Source organism: Oryza glaberrima, chromosome 10 (assembly GCF_000147395.1).
Source record: "Oryza glaberrima chromosome 10, OglaRS2, whole genome shotgun sequence".
NCBI lineage: Eukaryota > Viridiplantae > Streptophyta > Magnoliopsida > Poales > Poaceae > Oryza > Oryza glaberrima.
This window is the reverse complement of record NC_068335.1, coordinates 13,995,580-14,009,149: the sequence shown is the minus strand read 5'-3', so window position 1 is coordinate 14,009,149 and position 13,570 is coordinate 13,995,580. Positions and strand designations below refer to the sequence as shown.

Genomic DNA, 13,570 nt, shown 5'->3' with positions numbered 1-13,570 from the left:
ATAGAGGGCAACTTTTCAGCCTTATGAGTTGCCATTCTACAGGTGATTCGGATATTGCATAAGCTAGGTTTGATTCCGACCCGGGAGATTCGGCAAATGTAGGAGCCTGGTTTGCCTTCATCAATCCTGAATATTGACAATATTCTACAACGCAATGTATCGAATTATCCTAGCCTGGCAAACTCAATTATCACAAGTTCTAACACTAGCACTTGAACATAAGTTGTACAAAACACTCGCACTGAATAGTGGAGGAAGAATTACGAGTACTTCATAAGATCGTCCTGTGTCTATCAAATGTAGAATAGTTATAAAGATCAAACACGCCCAGATCAAAGAATTAAACTCATAAACGTACAAATACAATGTGAAGCAACATTACCGAAGCACAACGATTCCCACTACAAATAGAAGATCAAGGAAATTGTGAACTACCTATGATAATTCTAAAACAAATTGTGAACTACCATACCAAAGACCAGCAATTCAGAACAAAAATGCTCTTAGAATTCTACAGATTTTGGCACGAGAATTCAACAGATATGACAGTTTAGTTCCTCCAAAGAAGGAAAATATAAGTATGGTAGGTGCAAACTAAGGAGACCTAGCTACTCCAAATCCAAAAGCATTTTAGATCAGGAAAATCAAGAACATCAGAGTATAGAATTTCGCAAGGCAATTGCAGTCATAGATGGATAGCACTGTACCAACTCAAGTGATCAAAGAATCACAACCTGCATAATTGTTCACCAATTTCTACCCTATTCTAGAGACAACAATGAAACCAATTCTCCTATATTAAGGTTCATTGAGTTAATAGAATTCTACCCTATTCCACAGACAATAAAACCAACTCTAAGCTCTCCCATATGTTACACTCAATGAAACGAAATCCTATGTTAAGGTTCATTGGGTTATATAGTCTATAGTAACACTAATTATCAACAACTTTAACAAACCAATCAAACATTTTCTACGCGATATACAGAGCAAGCTATATAACTCATACCAAGACATCAATTTGAAGAACACATGAACAAGCAATTACAACAAGGAGCATATGAGAATTTCATGGTAATATATCGAATCACTCAAGATTTCACCAGTGCGATAGAAAAAGATAATCATGTCCACCAAAACACATGGTAACTTAAAGTATCATCATCACGGCTAAGTTCAAAATCTTGAAAGCAACCATAGATCTAAAGACAAAACATAGAACTCAGTAGTACGCAGAGCTAGGCGAGCCATGGCGACGACGGCGGCGAAGAGGCGACGACGATCTAGACGCGGTCGCGGCGGGGGCCACCGTACGGCGGGCGGGAGTAGGTCGGCGCGGAGACCTCTTGCTGGCGCTCGACGCCGGGGAGGTCGGCCATGCCGAGCGCGGCGAGCATCTCCATGGTCTCCTTGTCGACGCGGATCTCCTCCACCTCGAGCGCCGACTTCTCCGGGACGAAGTCCATGCGGCGCTCGCGCTCCTCCTCCTGCAGCTTCAGCGAGATGCCCCGCACGGGCCCGCGCTGGATGCGGCGCATCAGGTGGGTGGTGAACCCGGCCACCTTGTTGCGCAGCCGCTTCGACGGCAGGATGGACACCTCCTCGAGCACCTTCTTGTTGGTGTGGAAGTCGAGCGTCATCCGCGAGTAGTACTTCTCGATCACCTGCCTCGAGGTCTTCTTCACCGTCTTGGTCCGCACGCGACCCATAGCTGCTCCTCTCCTTCTCCGGCGACGGCGGCGGCGGCGGCGCGGGTGGCTACTTGCGGCGGCGGCGGCGGCGGCGAGGGTGGATTAGGGCAGAGGTTTTTGGGGAGGAGGGAGAGAGGAGCTATTTATAAGGGAGGCGGCGGAGTGGGGGCTAGGGTTTGGGTGGGATCTCAGCCGTCGGATCTGAATCGACGGTCGAGTTCGTTCGATGGAGATTCGGCTTCCGCGGATGGGCCTTTTGGGCCGGAAGGGTTTGGGCTGGCAAGGCCCAGTATATGGCCCCGTGGGAGTTTTTTTTTTTTTTTGGCTCGTCGAGTAGAGAGGAAGAGGAAGCGGGAGCTCACCGGCGCGGCGGCGATGGCGGCGGAGGCGGAGGCGGCGGCGCTGCCGCAGCTGCAGCTGCAGCTTCTCTCGCTCGTCTCCGAGCACCGGCTCCTCCGCGTGAGCTTTGCTTGCCGATCATCCAATGCCTTGTCGGATCTTCCTCTTCCTCTCGTAGTGCTGATTCCTCTTCCATTTTACGGTTTCGCAGGAGCGGGAGCGTGCGGCGCGCGAGGAGCTCCACGCCGCCAGCCAGGTCTCTCTCTCTCTCTTACTCTACGGACTGTGATTGGATTCTCTGTTTGCTGGGGATTAGGGTTTTGGGTCGAATTTGCTGATGCGTGGTGGGGGTTTTGGTGTGGAATTTGAGCAGAGATGGAAGGAGGCGGAGGAGGGGCACCGTCGGGAGACGCGGGAGCTGCGTGCGGAGGTGGTGGCGAGGGACGACGCGCTCCGTCGGCTCGAGTCCAGGGTTCGTTCTGCTTAGCCCCTTCACAACTCTCAATTTCGCCAAGTAGCTTGTGTTCTCGTCTCATGGATTTGGGTAGAGCTCATGTGTTGGATTATGTTACAGTTTAATGCCTAACTAAATTACAGTCCCTAACTTAAACACATTGTGATCATGCTGGCGTTTGCCATGTTGTGTTTCGTGGCGATTATACCAACATTTGGGGCTGTTTGGGCCAGTTGTCTATCATAGTGTAGATTTGTACTTTTACTACCGAATCGTAACAATGACTAGTCCTGGTGCTTGGTTGACTAGGTAGAAGCAGCACTTGATTTTTGATATGCATGTTATGTCACATCACACCGTGGATGCTTCATTCTTCCCCTAGTGCTTGGTTTGTACCTATTCAACAGAGGTTCATTGCAATACCTTTTTTTTACAGATAAAATGCCTTGAAAATGAAAATGAGCAGCTGGAGAAAAACGAAAAGGAGTTAAAAGATAACATGGAGGGACTGCTTCAATCAAAGGAGGCTTTCATAAAACATTACGAGGCAGGTGTTTACCTTTATTTTCCCCCTTCCTTCTGTAGTAGTTTATATGGAGCTGAACTCATTTTTTATGTTTTCTCTCCATGCTAAACTTTTGGTCTTTGTAATAATTGCATATTTATGTGAGGCTACTTGCCATTAATATCATAGTTTTTCCTTAACAATTGCTATGCATTTGTAAGACTAGAGTGTATCTGGAGTCTGCTTTATTGTACATTGTCTAATCTGTCATATAATTCTGCCCTGTTCTTGCTTCTGACATTTGCATTAATTGTGAATTACCTGTATGTGGAATCAAACTGATTATCGGCTCATGATACCATGTTTGATAGGCAGGACTCTGCTTGTTCTCTGCAATGGACTATCCAGATGAAGGATAAACAGATTGCTGTGATTTCAGAAAAGCTGAATGCTCATCTGGCTTTATTTAGTTCAGTAGGAAAGGAAGTCGCTGCGGTGAAACAAGTACTCGGTAATGTGAAATGTCTAGTTGGCGACAAGGAAAATGTAGGTATGCAAATGGCTGAAACATCTTATTCTACTATTGTTTTACCAAATGATTGTCTTTTTATTTTTTATTGCACTAATGTGCATTCTTTAGATACTTATCTGTGTTATGTTGCAATTTCAGTTTCTGACTTGAAGGGTAAAGTAGAGAAGATTTCTGTGCTTGAGAAAGATTTTGTTGGTATGTTGCTTCTTGTAGTCAGATTGCAATTTCCATATGTTGATAATGATGACCATATATAAGTTGATATCCTTTTTAAGATCTGCTGTTCTAAATGTGATTTTTCATTAAAATCTGCTGTTCTAAATGTGATTTTTCATTAAAATCTGCTGTTCTAAATGTGATTTTTCACTTATGCAGAAAAACTTAGGTTTTTCGAAGAAAAAATTAATGATTACCAGCTTGAACTCTGGAATAGGGCGAGGTTGATATATGAATTGAGGGAACGCCTTGAGGCTGAGAAACTCAACAACAAATTTCAGCCCAAACTAGAAGAAATATCCATTTCTACTGAGTTAAAAGTCATTGCAGTCAATCTTAGTTTCTATTGATCTCATTTGGTTGGTTGCGTCTCCTTAACGATGTTACCTTAGGAAATCTTTATTGGTGAAAGATGAGATTATTGAGAGACTGACTTCAGAGAAGCAGGTTATTCAGTTATAGCATAACGCCTTTCCAATTTCTCTGAAACTCCAAAAATCTAAGTTGATATTTACTGTTTTTCTTTATTTAGGCAATGCTTATGGAGCTTCACAACATGGAGATTGCTTTACATAAATTTCAAGACATATTTGACAGTATTGGGCATGAGGTGAGACCATATGAGATGCAAATATTGAAAGCTTCAATTGCATATTTGCATTATCTCCTGTGTGCATTTCTTGGTACAAGTCCTGCTTGCAGGATTGTTCTTCCTAATATATAATTTGTTTGGCTTCTTTTATTTAAAACCAAGTATCTCTCTAAACTATCTGTATACCAGGTAATAAAAAGAAGCTCACCTGTTTCTAATAGTCAGGATGTAACAGAAGATGTGAATAGAGAAAAACTAGAAAGGTGATGCTCCATTCAATACTTTCAATTCTCATCAAGAAAGTTACATGAATTACAGTCTTAATGCTATTAATTTATCATGTGCAAACAGCATTCCAGGTAGTCAGTGTGAACCAGCTAATGAGCATACCGTGATACCTGTTTTTGATGAAGCAGGTACTATCATTTCTTAGAGAGCTTTTAAATATTTCTTACAAGTTCCTTGGTGGCTCCATTGTCGTAAGAATATAAGATATTAATAACCTGTTCTGGCATGTCTGTTAATTTTATATTTCCTTCCAGAATTTCTGAACTCTGTTCCTTCAATGTTTACTATTTTTTTTTTCAATTACATAGTTAGTTACTCGATTACTTTGTGCATTATCCTTGGAGATAACAATAACATGGTTATTTCTTTAGTCAAATATATACCACTGTACCATTGTCACATCTTCCATTAACCTCTCATTTTTGAGGTTTCTGTTTGTGAACATAAATCTTCTCGATCACTGAGTTTGTATATCATCAACAGCAACTACTCCGAACATAGAAGGTCAGTCGGAAATTGACCCAGGCAGAAAACAAGTACAAAGCCAGTCATCCCTTATGGCAAGTATACATATGATTATATCGATTTTCTGGCAATGCTACTATTCTCCCATTTTCATAGTCTTAAGTGATTTCTCCACATGAATGCAGCATTCTGCTTTGCCGTCTCCAGAGCCAGCAAATGCAAATGCCGAAACAGCTGACTGCCTACATGGATCCGAAGATATTGACATGGTAAAAACACAAAACACACTCCGTTGTCTACTGCTATGCCCTGAAGTTGGTCCTTATGTGTGTTCACTTCACTTGCTATTTACAGGATAATTCATCTCCAGGACGGTGAATTGATTATGTGAATCCGAACCTTGAGTCACAAAAACAGCCCTGAATTACAACTGGGCTTCCATCTGGTGGCATGGCGCTGAGTCTGCAAATCTCCAATGCCCAGCATCGCAGCTCATGACCTCCTCTGCTCACAGCCGATTGATTTCTTGTCTGTATAGCATGTTAAGTCCAGTTAGCCCCTAAAGGTCAGAAGGAAGATTGGGTGCTGCATTTTGGTTTTTGTTTTTTCAACTTCAAATTTGTGATATCTAGCTAGTGATGGGTAGTTGGGACATGCAAGAACTCACTGCGCTGTGTATTCCATTGTAGTTCATGTAAATGTGTCAGATCTCTTCAACAATATGACACTAATGATGAATACTACGGATGATTTCAGACTAGCAGACTTGTATATTGTGTGACATGCTCGCTTCAAGGAAGCTAAGAGTTGGGGTTTAGAATTTAAATCTGCAACACCAATAGATTAATAATTAGCGTGGGTTAACATGGTTGAAGCCTCTTTAGCATCGACGATTTTACTATCAAATCCAATAGAATTTTTTTTTAAGAAAAATGAAATGTTTACCGTTGATTTAGACCATCAAAAGCTTGGAGTTGAAACTGAGTCGGAATCAGGACAGAGGATTAACCCTAAAACATTTTCGACTGCAAACCCAAACTAACCTATCTAAACCCATCCAAACAGTGATCATGCTAAATTGAGAAGTTATCAAATAGAAATGTGGTGTTCATCCAATGCTAACCAGAATTCAGACATTTAGACTGCAGGTTTTCCATCACTTAATGATTTTTTCAAACGGTTTTGCTATTTCACTTGTGATAGATTTTTGGTTCCCGTCTTTCGATTTTTCGTCAGTAAGATCTTGCATCCAGATTCATGCTCATGTATATCCAATTTATAGTTACCCTCGATTACAGAGCACTTATACTTGGCTATAGAGAATTTGTACTTAGTTACAATTTACTAAAATTAGATTTTACAAGTGTTTTTTTTATCTCTAGATATACGGTTTTTTTTTTTACATTTTTGTCATTTTTCATTCAAAATGGGTTATATCCATTGATTAAAAGTTCTGTAAGATTTGAAGCTCCAATTTATCCAAAGATCAATAGGTACTCCCCTTTTTCAAAGGTTTTGCTATTTTACTTGTGACAGATTTTATTTTTAGTTTGTAGGATCTTGCATCAAGATTCATGTTGCTGTATATCCAACTTACACTTTTCGCTACTTCTTGTTGGGATCAAATCCCTCTTGCACGGAAAATGGAGCGATCCATTAGAGCATGATTAATTAAAGAGTAAATTGTATTGCTGGTACACAAACTTGTTAGAATGGTACAATTTAGTATATAAACTTGTAAAATGCCCGTTTCAGTATACGAACTTGCCTAGTTCGTGCGAACGAGGACCAAAATATCATTGCTCGTTTTTTTTCATCTTTTTTCTACTATCACTATGTCATATTCTATTTTTTATTGGAGAGGTGTATGTCTAATAACAATCTTCTCAGATATATGTTTACATAGTATCCTAATTAGTCCATGAATCAATAAGATTAGCTATATAATGTCCTTTTCGCCTTCCTCCGCACGCATCAAACAAGTTCATACACCACGAGCATTTTACAAGTTCGTGCACTAGATTGCACCCATCTGACATGTTCGTGTACCGACGATGCAATTTACTCTTAATTAAATATTAGCTAATTCTTTTTGAAAAATGGATCAAAATGATTTTTAAGCAACTTTCGTATAGAAAATTTTTTGCAAAAAATAGACTGTTTAGTAGTTTGAAAAGCGTGCCCATAAAAATGAGAAGAGTGAGTAGGGAACTCATGCAAACAAACTCCGCCTTACATTCAGTTGTTTTGCACTTACCCTTAGTTTACAGTGCATCAAAAAAAAATTTAGAAACATGTTTTTTTTCTAGATTTACGATTTTAGACATGTTTGTCTCTTTTATTTTTTATTTTACTTATAATTTGTTACATCCGTTCTTTGAAATTTTCGCAAGATTTGAAACTATAAATTTACCGAAAGATCGATAGGTAAAAAGAAAATGAAACTAAAGAAAAGTAGCTTATCTGATGGGCCGAGTCAGCCGGCCTGGCCCGGCCTAACAGGCCACCAACCCACTCAGCTCAGCTCCCTCTATATAAACCACCCGAGACGAACCCTAGGGTTTTCACCCTCGCCTCCACTCCTTCCTCCTCGCGCCGTCGCCGCCGCCGCATCCGTGTCCTCCTTCGCCGTCCGCCGTCGCTAGCAGCCGGAGAAGAGAAGGTGCGTCGTCGTGCTTCTCTCCCCTTCCCTCTTTGCTTCCTTCGCGATGTATTCACCGCGATCCTTGGGACGCGCGCGGCGGCGCTGTGCGGGGGTAACGGCATGCTAGATCGTTGCGTCAGCGGCGTCGCGATGATCCATCCGCGTTGGGTATCAAAGCCGGTAGATAGATGGATTGGTCTTGTGGTCGTGGTTCGGTTTATTGTCTTGTTAATCGATTCGTCGGATTTGTTTCTAGGATGAGTGAATCGTTAATAGATATATACGTCTTCATGAAATTTCTGATCCGTTGTGACTGTGAAATATTTGCATCGATTCTTAAATTATCTTTTGCTTGGGTAGAGTAGTATGACTATGACCGTGATTATTTGGGGTAAGTAGTTGCTGTGACTGAAATTAACAATAGCTGATATTTAGGAACTGTTTTTGTTTGAATTCCAGATGTTAACATTTGTTACTGTAATTTTGAGTTGTAGATAAACTGCCCGAACATTTTTATCCTTTGAAAGCAATATTGAAATCTGATCTGATACATAAATTCACGAACTGTAATATTGAAATGACTGCGATTGAATTACCTGCTGCTGGTTTGTATAGAACATCAGTTTTGCCTGACTGTATATGCTTCCTGCTTGTGCAGCATGGATACCCAGGTCAAGCTTGCCGTTGTGGTGAAGGTGATGGGCCGCACCGGCTCCAGGGGTCAGGTGACCCAGGTCAGAGTGAAGTTCCTCGACGACCAGAACCGTCTCATCATGAGGAACGTCAAGGGCCCGGTCCGTGAGGGCGACATCCTCACCCTGCTCGAGTCTGAGAGGGAGGCCAGGAGGCTGCGCTGAAGCTGTGGCGGTTGTGTTATTTCGCGGTTCCTGCCTTTTGAAAGTAAAATGCCATATTGTCGCCTTATTTTGTGTACTGCTTTTCCGGTCCAGTTCTTGAACAATGGTTTGTCTTTCTGAGTAGGCCTTATATGTTATGAGTTAAGAGCAATGGAAATGTAATGGGTACTTGTCTGGTTGCAGTTTTGGTCTGTTGCCTATAACTAAAGTTCCATTGTTGTGAGACATGGTTATGCTCTACTGGCTTTGGGCAACATGAACTGATTAGATGAATGCTATCTTCAATTTACTACGAGTGTGACATGGCTGTCAATGTTACAAATCAGCACAAATGTGCTTGGTAAATGTCCTTATTTGTTTGAGTTTGTGAATGCCTGATTCCCTTCTACGTCGCTCTCTGGCTTTGTTGCTTTAGGTTTGTAAAGTGATCGATAAATGCATGTGCATGTGATGAACCTGCTTGACACATAAAATGCTTGCTCATACTACAGATTATTGATTGGAGACATCAAATTCCTTAGCTTGATCATCTTTTGTGGTACAAATTCTGGCATCTGTTTCTTTTCCTCCCTGAAAACCTGCAATCTCTATTTTTGCTTGCACCTTGCGAGTGTCAAATGTGTCTTATCTAAAAATACATCTTATTACTTGTTATTACTTCTTCGGAAGGTACATCTTATTGCTTGTTCCTTGGAAGCCATGGTGTGTTTGCTCTACACATCTACAAAACCAAAGAATGACATTCTCATGTTTCCCTCACTCACTATACACTTTGCATCATCCTCCAGTAAAGGAGAAGAAAAGCAGCATTGCCTTTGCAATTTGCATGCCATATCAACATTAGAAAGCAGTCCAAGTAGCACACCTCTGCCTTGGCTTCAGCCCCATGTTGTCACCTTGGGCTGTAGGGCTACAACCAAATCTTGCAACTGGAATGCTATTTGGTGTCAAGGGCTTTGGCCTCGGCGACGAAAACCTCGTCGACCTAGTTCCCCGGGGTGACAGGCTGACCTCCTCCAATGCTCGGAACTGGAGCTCCGATGGGTAGTCGCGAACGCATCCGATCCGAGGACCTGCTCCAGTGCTCCATTGGAAGGACAGTTGCTTCCCCAGCTGGTATGACTTCGTGGCCTTCTTGCAGTTGATACGGTTCATGATCATCTCCTCTGGTACTTCCACCAGCTCATCTTCTTCATTGCCTTCCTCTGCAAACAGGTTCTTCTTGCAGAAGGCGAGGCACTCTCCGAACATGGTGGAATCCTCGTCGATGTCCTTGTGAACCGGTGATGGCCTTCCGTTGCAATGTGTTGCGGGTAGTTCTGTGTTGTTGGAACTGATCAGCAGCCTCGGAGGCCGCTTCCCTTGCAGCTTGTTGGCTGAGGTGGATTTCCTGATTGCCGGTGTGCTCGCCATGGTTTCGGTGGATGTCATGGTGGGTGCATCACTGCTGGTCTTGGTTTCGTCAGCGCCATGGTGTTGTGTGACTTGTTCCTCATGTTCTTGCATGTCAGGTTCACAGAGTTCGGTCAAGTCCTGCCTAGAATGGCTGCTCTTGAGGCTGAATTCGGCATCATCTTCACCTTCCGAAGGGTTCAACTGTAGCAAAACCAAAACACGGCACACCAATCAGTTCAAAGGAAAACTCTATTCAGTATCTATAATTTCCTGCAGATGAATTGTGACATTATTCACACTTCGGTTCTCACCATAACATCAGTCAGATCCACATTTCTCTCCTTCAGGAAATTCATGAACTCCTGAAAGTTCTGCTCTGTTGGCCGGTAATGCCCACTGTGAGGCCAGACTGCCTGAAACAAACAAATTTCAAGAGTCAGAGAGAGCAAATCCAGTGTTGCTCGTAGAAATCGACACATCCCCAACATACCTTCAAAATTCCATCCTCTACAATCAGTCTCCCTGCAGCTGATGTAGCTCCCCCTGCAAGGAAGCTGGAGTGCTGGAATGTGCCCTTCTGTTTCTGTAATCGTGTTGAAAAACCAGCATCTCATCAGTTCCCAGAATGTTTGTAAGATGAAAAGATGTAGCAGCAATTTGCCAATGAAGAGGTGCCATGGATGCAGAGTAGTCATCTACCTGACCAATATACAGAGTCTTGCATGTGCTCAGCACAAAGATCCATTTTGAGCCCTTTCGGCTTTTGGTCGTGTTGACGATCTGACGGCTCAGTTTGTATATCAGCCTCGAATCCTCGACGATCACTTCATAGGATTCCCTCTCTTTCTACAATCCCAGAACAAGAACAAACATATGCTGTTAATCAGATGCAATTTCTACAACTGAGCAGTTTCTAAATGGTTGGTTCAGATTTTCAGATCAGAAGAATAGTGATGGAACTTACAGGGCCAAGGTACTTGATGCATTGCTTATGCAGCTTCCATCTAGGGCAATGCTCTTCCAAGTTGACATCTTTCCCTTCACCAACATCCAACCTGTGTTTCAGAATCACATATTTGTCAGTAAGCCTTGTCTGTCAACTAGGTTCGGAGATGCGAAACGGTCTTCGGAGATTCGCGCATTCGCACCAGTAGAAGAATGGCTGGTTGATCTCACAATGGAGCCAACGGTGGTAGTAGTAGTGCAGATTGTGCCCATACCGATGTCGAGGATCGATCTGATAATCAGACATGAGATGAAATCTCAGTTTTCATTGCACATATCAATCATGAAAATACTGTTGAGAGATCAATGTTTGAAGCATGTACCGCCTCAAGCCAATGCTGTAGAGCAAGTTTCTGGGCCTTCTCATCTTTGGACAGACCTTTGCCAACCTAAGGTGATAGCAACACTACACCTATGTCAGTAATGCAGTATAAATTCCATGCTTACTGAAAGAACAATGGTGGCTCTGTTAAAAAGTTCAGAGATTAGTCCCTCCTATGCCACTGATTTTGCAAATCCCCCACCTCGTCTCACCGACGAGGTGGGTCCAGGGTTATAGGCCCACATGTCAGTGAGACATAGGGTGGCGGATAAGGGATGATGCCAATGAACTCTACCTTGGCAGCCCTCATTCTTGCCCGAGACCATCTCGAGATGGCCGTTTCGGGCTTCTCAATGTCGAAGAACGACACCGAATTCCGCTTGAGCAGTGCGAAATCGAGCAATTTCCACCTGAATTCAAGCATCAAACAATTCAAACACTATGACCCAAAAGACAAAGAATACTTTTACGGTGATCTCCGCTAGTAATATTCTACGACAAAAATGCACAAATATTTGCATTTTGCATGAGAATCATACCAGCTCTGCTCGACAAGAACGGCGCAATCTGCGAGCTGCCTTCTTGTCCTGAAGCTCTTGTACACCTTCTGCAGCCTGACAGCCGCTGCCTGGTGCTTGGGGCTGGCAACTCCGGCGATCACCGGAGAATCCTCTGGTGTCTGGTCTCCGGCAAGCGCAGATCTTGATGCACCAGCAGTAGCATTTGGCTTGCTGCTGCAGCTCTCCCTGTCAGACTTGGGACTCCTGATGGATATCATGGTCTCCATCTGAACCGGGTCAGCCTCTCTTCTCTTGAAGCTCAGGGAGCCCTCTATGATCAGCTTCCCCCCGGAGCCGAATGCCGGCAGCAATGTCGCCGACGGTGATGGCATCGGTGATGTCGACGGCGAGTCATCGGCGGCGGCCTCCATGTCGTCGTCGAAGCTGAGGGACCGGATGAACAGCCTGCCCATGTTGTCCTCCATTGCTGGCAGGTAGTCGTCTGGTGGGTATGAGATTGACAGCCCCATCTTTCTTGGCTTTGGACTCAAGGTGATGTTGCAAGCCTGTCTTGTTTGCACGTTTTCCTCTTGTCTGGTTGATCCACTTCCTCTTGTTGTTAATCCAAAATTTAAGTTATCCTGTGCAGATCAAAGCTAATTTTTAATGGGCATCAAATGTAAGTTCCAGGGAAAGAATTTGACATTTTCAGAACAAATTTCATGTTCCTTGTTCATTCATTTTTTTTTTGAAGAACACCTTTTCATTCTTTCTTGATAGTATATATTTGTTCAAGAAAACATCCCATGATAGGACAAATGAGCAACATAACAAGATGCAATCATGCAAGAACTGAAGAAAATCAAGGGAAAGAGAGCATAAAAAAACTAAGCAAGAACACATTCACACATCCAATTTCTTGTTTCTTCATGAAAGCACCAAACCTGTTCCCAAAATGCACCAATCATCTCTTTCCCTTCTTTTTTTCCCCTCAACATATAGAATGTTATAATCTGCACAACATATGAACAGAAAAACAAAAGACAACAAGAATCAAGAACAGAGAGCTCTACCTTGTTGTTTTCCTCCTGATCCCTGCAACAAGTCCCAATCACCTTAGAGAAGCTCCTTAATTATGACTTTAATTATGAGACAGGGATGTGAGACAGAAGGGCAATAGGAGGAGATTCAGGAGCAGCCAAACATAAATAGGGCCATAGCCATAGAATAGAAGGAAGGAAAGGTTGCAAGAGCTGAGGGCAGCTTGCCTCAAAGCTCCTCAAGCCTATAAATAACAAAGCAAAACTTGGGGCCATCCCAGTGGTGTCAAATGGAAAAAAAAGGTCACTGACAATTTCGGTGAGTTAAAAATTGTATTTATATATAACAACATTTAGATTACTAGCTATGAGCCTATGACATGCAAGCATGGATTAAGAAGCTTTCACAATTCACACTAGTCATCCTTGAAGCATTCTGAAGGAATTTAGGGCCTGTTCACTTTGATGCCATTTTCAACCTTACCAAATTTTGGTAAAGTTGCTAAAAAAGTGGCTACATTTAGTTTGCTACCAAATTTTGGTAACTTAATAAGAAATCCTGCTAAAATTTTGGTATAGTTGCCAAAATTTTGACAACTTGTCGAAATTTTGGCAATACCAAAATTTGGTAAGGTTTTTTTTGGCATCAAAGTGAATAGGCCCTTAGAGAGAGAGAGAGAAATGTGGTGCCAACAGATGGCTGGTCTATTCTGACTTTTGCCTCT

General features: G+C 42.6%; 3 protein-coding genes across 3 annotated transcripts; 1 reads left to right on the top strand and 2 right to left on the bottom strand.

Annotated features, from left to right (window-relative positions):
* Window positions 1-1,059: 1,059 nt before the first annotated feature.
* LOC127753311 (40S ribosomal protein S17-3-like) lies at window positions 1,060-1,823 on the bottom strand. Its single transcript, XM_052278796.1, has one exon. It carries the CDS (start codon window positions 1,707-1,709, stop codon window positions 1,284-1,286), a length of 426 nt encoding a protein of 141 aa, XP_052134756.1. The 5' UTR covers window positions 1,710-1,823; the 3' UTR covers window positions 1,060-1,283.
* Window positions 1,824-2,033: 210 nt separating this feature from the next.
* On the top strand, window positions 2,034-6,002 carry LOC127753306 (uncharacterized). The gene is made up of 14 exons (XM_052278791.1): window positions 2,034-2,150; window positions 2,242-2,286; window positions 2,404-2,502; window positions 2,921-3,031; window positions 3,365-3,539; window positions 3,660-3,716; window positions 3,897-4,033; window positions 4,125-4,184; window positions 4,270-4,347; window positions 4,519-4,592; window positions 4,681-4,745; window positions 5,101-5,177; window positions 5,268-5,351; window positions 5,437-6,002. Exons 1-14 carry the CDS (start codon window positions 2,067-2,069, stop codon window positions 5,458-5,460), a joined length of 1,170 nt encoding a protein of 389 aa, XP_052134751.1. The 5' UTR covers window positions 2,034-2,066; the 3' UTR covers window positions 5,461-6,002.
* A 2,550-nt stretch (window positions 6,003-8,552) lies between these two features.
* LOC127753305 (IQ domain-containing protein IQM2-like) lies at window positions 8,553-13,102 on the bottom strand. The gene is made up of 10 exons (XM_052278790.1): window positions 12,879-13,102; window positions 11,845-12,446; window positions 11,601-11,715; window positions 11,307-11,372; window positions 11,127-11,215; window positions 10,943-11,033; window positions 10,678-10,824; window positions 10,469-10,561; window positions 10,290-10,391; window positions 8,553-10,179 (listed from the first exon to the last, which is right to left on the bottom strand). Exons 2-10 carry the CDS (start codon window positions 12,333-12,335, stop codon window positions 9,424-9,426), a joined length of 1,950 nt encoding a protein of 649 aa, XP_052134750.1. The 5' UTR covers window positions 12,336-12,446; window positions 12,879-13,102; the 3' UTR covers window positions 8,553-9,423.
* Window positions 13,103-13,570: the final 468 nt, after the last annotated feature.